Here is an 11,597-nt window from a genome sequence, read left to right on the forward strand (position 1 = left end):
GATGTTGAGAGTGAAACTGAAGAGACGACTTTGCTACAAAGGCCATCAGTTTTTTCAAACTGTCACTTGGTCCAAGCTAATGAGCGCTCTGATAAAACTGAAGCAAATTCATCCGCAATACAGAAGCATAACTATCCGCGACGATCCGGACCTTTGCGACCCAACGCTCACTGATGACAAGAGCGGCTCAGATGAAGCGGAAATTAGCGACATCGAGTACAATGAGGAAGCCCTGGAGGAGATATACAAATTTGAGAGTGAAGCTCATGAACAGTGAGTTACAAAATGTCAACAGGGGTAACAATCAGCAACAAGGAAATCTAGAAGATGGTGATCAACCTAACGGTGGAGTTATACTTGAATCGTGTCTCCAACCCAGTGACGTGTCAGAGGAAATTATGAGTTTTACAGAGGGCATTTACTCTGTTGCTCCTGCAGAAAGAAATAACCCAGTAAGCTTTTTCAAGACTCCCAAACTCGAGGCCATGGCTTTTCCAGTGCAGTTCCCGACCGGGCAAAACACGCTCGATGAAGAGAGACCGATAAAACTCACACCGAGCAAGTATTTCAAAACCCGACTGTGTTGCGTGGATGAACGTTTTGCGAGGGATCCGACCTACTTGTTCTTTGCTCAGTTTGTGACCGAAATCTACCAGGCGACGTTGAGCATGTCAATACAGCTACGCAAAGGTAAACCGTTTACCCGAGATGGTCGAAGAATTACCAACGCTATGCTTCAGGACAAACGTCAAGTTGAAAAACTGGTGCGCAGCAAAGACGCCGTCCGCTTCATGACGCCACTGAGAGGCACGCCAGCCTACTGGGAGAGAACCACCAAAGATCTTTTTGCAATGATCCGACAGCTGGGCACACCCACGTTCTTTTGCACATTTTCTGCTGCTGAAATGCGTTGGGAAGAGGTCATCACTGCCATTAAAGCGCAACAAGGTGAAGTAGTGAATTTTGCTGGATTGGACTGGGCTACCAAGTGCGAAATTCTACGCGGCAATCCGGTGACGACAATGCGCATGTTTGACAAACGTGTGGAAGCTCTGTTCAGAGATTTGATCCTCTCTCCGGCGCAACCGATTGGTGAAGTGGTTGACTACTTTTACCGATTAGAGTTTCAGCACAGAGGAAGTCCTCACATTCATTGCCTCATATGGGTTAAAGGTGCCCCTGTATTTGAGGAATCCTCAGACAAAGCCATCTGTGATTTTGTATCCCGCTACATCTCCGCTGAGCTGCCGGACCCGCAAAAGGAACCCGAATTGTACAAAAAAGTCACAGAGGTTCAGATGCACAGCAAAGGTCACTCCAAAACGTGTGTCAAACGCCAGGGTGCAAATTGCCGTTTTGGATTCCCCAAACAACCGTGCCATGAAACGATGATCATCAGACCTGCGCCCGTAGACGATGACAATCGAGATCGACACGCGGAGAATCGCTCGGCGGCCAACGCCAAGCTTGTTCCCGTGCTAAATCTCCTGAATGAGCCTGAAACCTCGTCCCTGACTTTGCCTCAGCTACTGGCTAAATGAGAGCTCACCGGTGACGACTTTGTGAACTGTTTGCACCTGACGGCCTCGTCGAGTTCTGTCGTGCTTAAGCGAGAACCCAAAGACTGCTGGGTCAACTACTACAACCGCCATTTGCTTCTTGCCTGGGATGGAAATCTGGACATCCAATACATCCTGAATGCCTATTCTTGCATCGCATACATCTGCAGCTACATCAGCAAAGCGGAACACGGTCTGAGCCAATACCTGAAATCGGTTATTGAGAACTCCCGCAACGAAAATGTCAACGAGAACGACGAAATGAAACAAATTATGCAAGCGTACTCCAAGAAGAGAGAAGTGAGTGCTCAGGAGTGTGTGGCGCGCGCATGCGGCCTGCATATGAAACAGTCCTCCCGCATGGTGGTATTTGTACAAACGAGTGATGATGCGCTGAAAATGAGTTATCCTCTCTCGCTGCTTGAGGGCAAAACCCAGGACTCGCACGAAGTGTGGATGACTGGGCTGCCGGACAAATATAAATGCAGACCTCAAACGGAGGAATTTGAAGTAATGTGCTTGGCTGATTTCGCATCAAGGTGCAGAATTGTTTACGGTAAACAAGTCAAAGGTAAAAACGTTTTGCGCCTGCTGAACGATATGGGGTTTGTACAAAAAAGAACAGAAAAACCTGCGGTCATCAAATATTGTAAATTCTCAGAACAAAAGAATCCAGAGGAATATCACCGCACCTTGCTCAAGCTATACCTGCCTCATCGTGCTGATTGCCAGTTGGAATCTGAACGCTTTCCCACCTCTCAGTTGTTCCACGAGCACGCCTGTGTACAGTTACCGTACGCCGACCATGTGGAGCGCGTGTCTGAAATCGTCAAGAGGAACAGAAAAACGTACGAGAGACACAGTGGAGACATTGACGATGCCATCAGAGAGTTGGAGGAAAGTGGGCTCAATGTAAACGAATGGTGCCACCTGGCTCCCGAGAGTGAGCTGCAAAGACTCGAATGCATTGAGGAAATCAACGCGAGAGACGACCCGACTGAGAACGCGGAGGAAAATGTCCCCGACTATAACGTGAGATCGGCGACGAGAGAAACGGCTATTGTGGCTGAACCTGCTGCCATCAATCCCACGGTGTTACGCGGTATGTATCGAAACCTGAACCGAAAACAAGCGTCCGTGTTCTACAAGGTCCGAGATTGGTGCGTGAAACGTGTTTGTAGCTCAAAGCCGATCGAGCAGTTTTTCTACTATGTCAACGGTGGCGCCGGGACCGGCAAATCGCATCTGATCAAATGTATCCACGCAGAGGCCACGAAAATACTGCTCAGACTACCACGACTGGCTGAGGAAGCGGACATTTGCAAACAGACGGTTGTTCTCGCAGCCTTCACCGGTACGGCGGCATTTAACATTTCAGGCCTGGGCAACAAACTGGACGAAGTCCGAGCGGAGCTTTCGATCGCTGAAATACTCATTATCGACGAGATTTCCATGGTGTCAAAAGACCTTTTTGCCTACGTGAATACCAGATTGAAACAAATCAAAGGAATCGATTTACCTTTTGGCGGTATGTCTGTGCTTGCTGTCGGAGATTTCTTTCAGCTCCCTCCTGTGAGACAATCCAAACCTTGGTGCGTGTACGATCCTACTCGGCTGGACCACTGGCGTGACAACTTCAAAAAGATCACGCTCACGGACATCATGAGGCAGAAAGATGATGCCGCCTTTGCCGAAGTGCTGAACAGACTCCGCGTCAAAGACAAGTCTCGCGAACTGTCGGAACCGGACGCATCTCTGCTTGCTACGAGGTACGCTTCTCCAGTAACGTGTCCAAAGAATATTCTGCATATTTTTGCCACCAATAAGCAGGTAGACGGCCATAATTCCGCGATGCTGAATCTGCTTCATAAGGACGTTGTGCAAATTGACGCGGATGACTACAAGAAAGACAAAAAAACCGGCAGAATGGCAAGGCAAGCGACCCCTGTCCAAGGACCTAAGAACGGGTTGCCCGCCTCGATCAAAGTCGCCGTCGGCGCCCGCGTCATGATCACACGCAATATTGATGTTCAAGCAGGTCTGTGCAACGGGACATTTGCAAAAGTTGTGCAATTGGTGAATTACCCAAACGAAGCGCGTGTACAGAAACTTGGGCTGGAACTAGACTCTGTCGCTAAGACGAGAAGTGCTGCGAATTCTGTGTTCATTGACAGACAGGAGGAGAGGATGCAGAATTCCGGAGTGGTGCGCCGCCAGTTTCCCGTTAAGCTTGCTTTTGCTTGCACGATCCATAAGGTACAAGGCATGACAACATCAGAGGCCGCGGTTTCGCTGAAAGGCGTTTTCGAACACGGCATGGGCTACGTAGCTCTGAGTAGAGTGACTTCGCTCAGCGGTCTTCATATTCTGCATATGGATGAGAGAAGAATTCATGCAAATCCGGAAATCACTGCTGCTCTTGCCGAGATGACAGAGGATTCTTTGGACGGTGTGATGCCCCTGTTTCACGTGATGCCGAGGGTGGATAAAGCAAAGGACCTGATCGTCGTCCATCATAACACCGAAGGGCTGTCTTGTCACGTGCAGGATATCGCGTGTCACCACGAACTGCGTTTTGCTGATGTTTTGTGCCTCACAGAAACGCACCTCCGAGGATCTGCGGCTGCCTGCTTGGAAGGCTATACCATGTTTCACAGGAATCGAAGTGATTCTTATACAACCTGTCCCGACTTGGCGACAAAACTCGGTGGCGGCGTAGGTATTTGTGTCAAAAGTCACATCGCGGCCCAGGAAAAGAAATACGTACAGGGTGTGACCGATATTGAATTTGTTGCGGTGAAACTCAAAGCTCCCATCAATTTGTTGATTGCTGCCGTTTACAGGCCTCCGGGCCACAGTCTGCGCGCATTTCTGCCAAGCTTGGAAAACCTGTTACGTTACCTTGAAGTCATGGACCATCATCAGATCTTGGTATGTGGCGATTTTAACGAAGATGCGCTCTCCGCCTCGTACAAGCCCGTCCTTGAACTGTTTTGCTCAAAGGGTTCATAACCACTGCTACCACTGACAAAAACACATTGATCGACCTAATTTTTGTCTCTCGACCTCAGTGTGCTCTTTATTCAGGTGTCCTGCAAACGTACTACAGCTATCATAATCCTGTTTTCTGTGTTTTTGAATACTGAAAGGTAAGTCAAATCTAAATTGTGTATTTCAGCATTTGGAAAATTAACAAGGACGAAAATCAGATGGCGTAAGTGGCGGTGTGCGGTGGGCGATTTGTTGAATTGAGATATGGTATCGGAGGCGTAGGTGGCTCAGAAAGGCAAATGTAATGTTGGCATTAGGCAGAAACCTCGCAATTGTATAGAAAAAAATACTAACGACCAATGTGAATAGTGATGCACTTTATATTTTACGCTGATAGTATAAATGACGATTTATATATTATGCTGATATTTTAAGTGGCTGAACTCGTGTCTGTAGATGTAAATCAAGTTGAGTTAAGGGAAGGCGCTCAACCAGCTGGGAAGCTGCACCTTCTTGGGCCGCCCATGCATGTGGCAGTATCGGCACCTGCTGGGCAAACGACTCTCTGAGGGCGAGAGGGTGGCGAGGGGATGGCACGGCCGTTGACACCTAAATAAGACTTGCGGAAATAACTGCTAGTCTACTCGTCTGCGGGATCGACGGGAGAGTCCATCTCATCGTCCGTCAAAGGGAAGGCATTTAGAATTTTAAAAAGCCCTCCCTTAACTCAACTTGATTTAAATTTGACACTTTTAAAAATTTGAACTATTTAAATATTTAACTTTCAAACTTTGTAACTTTTAATATGTTTAACTTTTGTAAATGAACTCATAGATGAGCTAAGAGGCGACTTTTTAACTTTTTGCATTTTATTCATTCTAACATCAAATTTTAAAGATGACTTCAGGGATGGACTTTTCAAGTTTTTAACTTTTAAAATGTTAACATTTTCTAAATTAACTCCCAGACGAGTTAAGGGGTGACTTTTTAAACTTCAGGAAAGGCCTTTTAAACTTTATTTTTTTATCATTATTTTCAATTCTTTTTAACGTCATAATCACGAGGCGAGAACAGAAAACAGACGAAGTAAGTTGCTCATCAATAAACATGTTTTTTCCCTTTCTAAAAACACTAAATGCTTCTGTTTCACTCTTCTGTATTTTAAGAGTTTCTTTTATCTGGCGAAAGCAGTTCATCCCACAATGGAGGCCAGAGGTAAGCATGACGTATCACCTTATTGTATCATTGTAACATTTTGTAATTCGTAGGCAAGCTTCTCCAGAATTGTACATTTTTAATCACTTTACTTGGATTGTCCTTTTCTTTTCTCCACAAAGACCTTGAGGATGCAAAAACTTTCTGCGTGGACCAATGACTCCCAAACCAGGGAGGTGAGAAGCAAGACTTATTCTTCTGTGTGTAGCCAACAAATATTTTATTCACTATTGTCGCGAAACACCCCCTTTAATTTTAAATGTTTTTCAACTCGTATCCTCACCAACTCAATGTTTGTTGTTTCAGTTTTTCCGTGTGTCCTCTAACTCCACGTGCTCCCTTTGTCAAGACAGGAGTTTGGCCCCTGCGGTACTCAACCTTGATGGGATTTGGCCTGTCTTGCCAGGGAAATGACACAGGTTTGTGAATGTGTTCACGTCATTCACTCTTTAGTACACGGATGATAGTTGTACATGTTTTTGAAGTATTGTAATGTGATTTTCAAAAATGAGTTCATAATGATATTATATTGTAGCACAGCGACAGCCAAGTCTTTCAAAAAGACTCGTACGATGGAGGCCGGCATCATGGAACGCAAACTCCCAAACCAGCGTGGCAATCGTGACTTCTGCTGATTCTTCTACGGAACAATCAAGGGCAGCTCTGGCAGCTCTTCGCTTTGACTCTGACATCTACCTTTTTTATTTTTAACATGCTGTCTTTTATGTGCCCTCTCTGCATCCATTGCAGCCTGGTGATCCTGAAAGGGGGATCCTCCCATCTGTGGTCCCTTCTCAAGGTTTCTCATTTTTCCCCTAGTGTTTTTTTTTTTATGAGTTTTTCCTTGCCCTTTTGGGAGCTTAAGATCAGGGGATGCTTTGAGAATAATTGCCAATTTGTCTTTGTGAAGCCCTTTGAGACTGCTTGTGATTTAGGGCTATGTAAATATATTTTACTTGACTTGACTTCTATGGAAAATTGTCAGGAAGCCCTTTTTAGTTTTGCTGCTTTCCCTCACCTCCATGTTTTTATTGTATCTTCTTGGGTATTGCCTGGCCTTTGACTGTTGGAAACTTGCCCCTCTGGTTTTACTCTATTAAGTCTCAAATACGTACAGTTTGTTTTCTGTTGTCCTTTATTTATGTATTTATTTGTTTGATTGCTTATTTATTGTTTAATCATACATTTATTTGGTTACTTTTTTGGCAATGCTTTGAACTCTGAAGTTGTAATCATTTTGATTTGCACAATTGTTGGACTTTATACATTTCTTTGCCTCAAACCATGTTTACATTATCTATTGTATATGTAACTCAAGTCTGTCTAATACCATCTGCAATCATGCTACAGTTGAATTATTAAATAAAAAAAATAAAAAAACACTAGTGGTGTTTATGCGGAGTAGAGATGAACGCTAATGTACTTTTTTATTCAACAACTTTTTATTTTTCCCCACTCGTCTCACATAGGGGTACAATCCCTCTTGCGCAACACAGCGCACCCCACTGACAACATTACGCAAGACCTCCTCTAACGCACTATATATATGTATTATAGTTTCAACATACGATAATGCCACACCACTGACTTTAACATTAATAATAAAAAAACGCATTCACATGCTCAAACCTAACTTTTTCAAGTCAAATACAGTACTTTTACCCCACTACTGTCTTTCGTTCAGCTGGAAAAAATAAATCATTTTGTTGAACCCAAAAATAGCCAACTTGGTTTGGTGTATCGTGTTTTGCGAAAATGTGAATTTGAACATATTTAAATCAAATCCAGTGTATCCATTTTATTATTATTTTTTTTTTCATGTTCATTGAATCAGTAAAAATTTGATGTCTTGACGGTTTATTGTGGTGTCTGGAAGAAAAAAAGAAGTGAATTGACTGTGTTTCCTACTTCCGGATTTTATTCACATTGCTGTGATTGGTTGCAGCAATGGGTCCTAATTTATTAGTCTTTGGTATGACCTGGCTGGGTTTTGAACTCATAACCTTCCGGTTCCAGGGTGGACATTCTACCACTAGGCCACTGAGCTGGAGCTTTTGTGTTGTTTTTAGTCTATATAAACTTTTAGCTGTTTTTTTTTTTTTTTTTTTTTTGAAATATTTTAGCAGATTCACTGATTGTTTGGCATTTTTAATTTTGTTGTACATGTGACAATGACAATAAAGAGCTATCTATTTATCTATCTGTGTAACTAATAAAGTTGTGACAATGCCCAAACAGCTTTTTTTTTTTACTCCGCTACGCATAAAAGAGGGTGGGGTCACTCAGGTGCCCTCGTTACAGCAATCTTGAAGACAGAGGTAAGTGGTTTCTCAGGTATCTCCCCTCCAACTTCAAATTTGGTTTTGGATGAACATCTTTGATAAACACTGAGGTATGTACCTAGTTCATTTATTAATTATTTTGTTTTAACCTGGACTGATGTGTTGGTGTGCAAATTATCATTTCCAAACAGGGTGGAGGTTAATCAAATATTCTAAGATTCTGCCGCTTCATTTACTATACTCGGAAAAATGATTGTCCTGTTGTTGCAATGGTCTTTTTCTGAGGTACATTCTGATGAATTTGGAATGAATTAACTCCATCAGATGCATGAAAGTGAAAATAAGTTGTAAAACAAGCATAGGTGGCACTTGTAAATCTGCTATATTGTTTTACCTGTGAAAATTAATGCTGTATCATAAGAAGGCTGTTCAAAGTCTGCGCGCAAGGCTTTTGCACGAACAAAATTGGCCGTCCATGTGTGCACAATGGGACAAAATGTCCACCGCCATACCCATGTGCTTGCAATTGAAGACATTGCTGGTTTAAAGTCAAAGTGGATACACAAACAAAGAAAGGAAGATTAGTAGATTCACGTGCTACAAATACAAGCAACATTTCAAGTTGTTTTGGCCGCTTTCGGTCATCCGTTTTGCAATTTGTCCGAGTGAAGGCAAAGTGCTTCGCCTTGTCGCTAAATGCTGCAGTGGGACATGTGTTCGCCAGATTGACAAGAACTTGGCACATTTTTTTGAAAATTTTCTTCAGACTTGGAATGAAATGGGAATGTGTATACAAAAAACAGATCCGAAAAATTCCTGATTATTTGATTTTGGCACTGTCTCTTTCAGAATGAACCAAAAAGTCAGGAGAGCTCTTGTGGTGGGGATGCGCCGCGACATCCGGGCCAGAGCCTGGAAGCCCACCGGCGAGATGGATGGGCATTATGAGAACATAACTGTTGCCCTCTGTGACGGTATGACCGCGTTTAAGATGACTCTTTTCAGTCATCTGGCTAGCCAAGTCACAGAGGGCAACAGTTATGTTTTTGCCCATTTCATGGCGGTGGCTGACAAGCCAAATGTGCTGCTCTGCCAAAAGAGCAGCAAAATATACATCGGGGCGGAGGTGAAGTGCAGCGATGCCTTAAAAGCTGGGGCACGCGCACTCATTTTCCCTCCGTCGTTGGCAATGCCCCTCAGCGAGGTGATCAACAACCCTCCTGAGGGGCTGGTAAACGTCGAGGGACAGGTCGAAAGTGTAAGTTTAATTCACGTGCATGTTAAATATCTTTTTAGAAGTACTAAAAATACAAGATTTTGTTTTCTTGCATTAAACATTGCAGAATAACGCAATGGTATGTCTGTTTGTTCCAAATTAGAAACAGCCAACCAGAGTAGTGTCTGTGCGCGGGGCTCGGTTGGTGCCCTTGAGCGTCGTGTACCTAAAACAAGTAAGTAACCTGTCTCTTTACTGTTATTGCGCTTCACGCATGCATACTGAAGTAATATTTGGTTTTAAACTATTGCAAGACGAAGCGGTCGTGAGTGGCCATTTGGAGAGAGGCCACCTCGACCCCGATCAAGGACTGCGGCTTTTACACATTCACGCACCTCAGTGCCGTGAGAAATGATTTCGGCCTGTCCCTCAACACGACTCAGTATTCCAAGATATTGGTGAGTAAAGAAAAGGCTGTAAAACGGAAAAGGAATGTCATCAGTTTAGGTTGTTTTGAATGAACGAGTAGAATACTACAAATGCCGGCATTCCATACAATCTCGTTCAAATTTTACAACAAAGCCTGTTGAATTGTGACCAGCGTGTCTACAAATACACCCATGGTGGGGACAAAATGGTAAAGATAATGGAAGGATTTTATGAATTAGTAATTGCATGTGATGTGACAATTTGACCTGTAACTTAATGGAGTTATTCTTGACCTTTGAGTTAGATAATTGTTATAAGTTTTCACCTGAGTAAACCTAATTGTGTTTTTATTCCCTAGGGCTACAATAAAACAGTAGACACGGTGGCTATTGGTCTTATGATGGAGGAGGAGGAGGTCAAACTGGTGGAAACAACAATTCCGAGGACCGTCTGGACCAAGACTTTTACTGAGCCACCAATTTTACCAGCAGATGGCCTCAACTTAAAACTTATTTATTTGGATGGTAAAGTCGTTGAAATTTGCAAATAAACTGAATTTGCAGATTTCCACGACTGTCCTTTGCCTGCATTGTTTTCCGTCAGTTAGGGGGTTCTACGAACCGGACAGTGCGTAACGGCTGTGCATCTGGAGGGTGCTATCGGGCGCACCGGGCCATTGTACGAGGGGCAACATTGCGCGGAGGTGGAATGGGTGTCCACATCCGTGACAAATTGTGCCGGGACTCTGTGGTGGGATGCAAGCACTGCTCGCCTCTGGCGAAGTTTGTGATCTCCAGGCTGTTGGGGTCCTGAACTCTCTCCCCTGTTGTTTACTTGTATGTAACTCGTGTTCTGTGTCTCATCACCGTGGGATGGAGGAAATGTAATTTCGATTTCTTTGTGTCTTGGCATAAAGGAATTGACAATAAAGCTTACTCTGACTATGGATGGGTGCAGTTGTGCGTTTCATTGCGAAGCGTTTAAATTTTCTGATTCATCCCTTTCAAACTCGCCCACGTTCCAAAAATTCATGTCACGTTTGCTACCATTTTTCTCTGTCGTAACATTTAGCGTTTTTGTGTAATTAGCAAATTTGTGCCTTAAAATCCCCCATTCATTCTTAATGGCAATATCAATCCTAGCCAGTTTACGGTAGTGGGTTTGATACCTGCATTGGATGTCATAAATTATTTTACTCTTTATTCTTCCCGCTTATCATTTTCAACGTTAACATTTGTAACTAACATTCGCATTCAACATTCATTACATTAAGCAAATTCCCCCCACCACTTTTATTACGCGCATTCAACAAACACATTCATTACATTAACCAAATTCATCCACAATGAAGAAAGGGACCAGATTAGCTCAGTGGGAAACAAGTGTTCCAGAACACGAGCGGCTTTCCCGTGTGGTATCGAAACCTGTGTGGGTTCTTCATGACACCAATTTCTTTCCTTTATTATTTTTGTAACATATCATTTTTAACGCTCATCATTTGTATCTTTTTTGTAACATTTGGACCATTTCATTTTCAACGCTTATCCACACCCCTTTTTCTTGTCTTCCGGGTTAGAGCAACGCTGGCGTCTGGACTGTTGACTGCCGCTTCTACCCCGAAAACCGTGTCCGCTATTTGTTTGTCCCCCGTCTGTTTTGTGTTTTCCCGTTTTAAGTGTGCTCGTTTCTTGTTTTCTTTTATTTTCTCGCCTTTTCTCCTGCCCACCGCGTATCTCTGGAGCTCTGCTCGCACTTCTTCGATCCCGCTCCCTCTGACTACGAGCTACGCTAGCCAGCTAGCCAACCCACCACCGGACCCTACTACCTCCCGGCTCTGAGCCTGTAACTGCTTGCTCTTGGCTCGGCAAGCGGCTCCAACCCAACTTGCTGGCCACTTGGCCGGCG

At 43.9% G+C, this 11,597-nt stretch overlaps 1 protein-coding gene across 1 annotated transcript; it reads left to right on the plus strand.

Annotated features, from left to right (window-relative positions):
- The first annotated feature begins 1,388 nt into the window (after positions 1-1,388).
- LOC133147311 (uncharacterized) lies at positions 1,389-7,851 on the plus strand. The gene is made up of 5 exons (XM_061271307.1): positions 1,389-1,475; positions 1,545-5,765; positions 5,888-5,941; positions 6,072-6,184; positions 6,301-7,851. Exons 1-2 carry the CDS (start codon positions 1,389-1,391, stop codon positions 4,569-4,571), a joined length of 3,114 nt encoding a protein of 1,037 aa, XP_061127291.1. The 3' UTR covers positions 4,572-5,765; positions 5,888-5,941; positions 6,072-6,184; positions 6,301-7,851.
- Positions 7,852-11,597: the final 3,746 nt, after the last annotated feature.

This window comes from Syngnathus typhle, unplaced genomic scaffold (assembly GCF_033458585.1).
Source record: "Syngnathus typhle isolate RoL2023-S1 ecotype Sweden unplaced genomic scaffold, RoL_Styp_1.0 HiC_scaffold_42, whole genome shotgun sequence".
Classification (NCBI taxonomy): Eukaryota; Metazoa; Chordata; class Actinopteri; order Syngnathiformes; family Syngnathidae; genus Syngnathus; species Syngnathus typhle.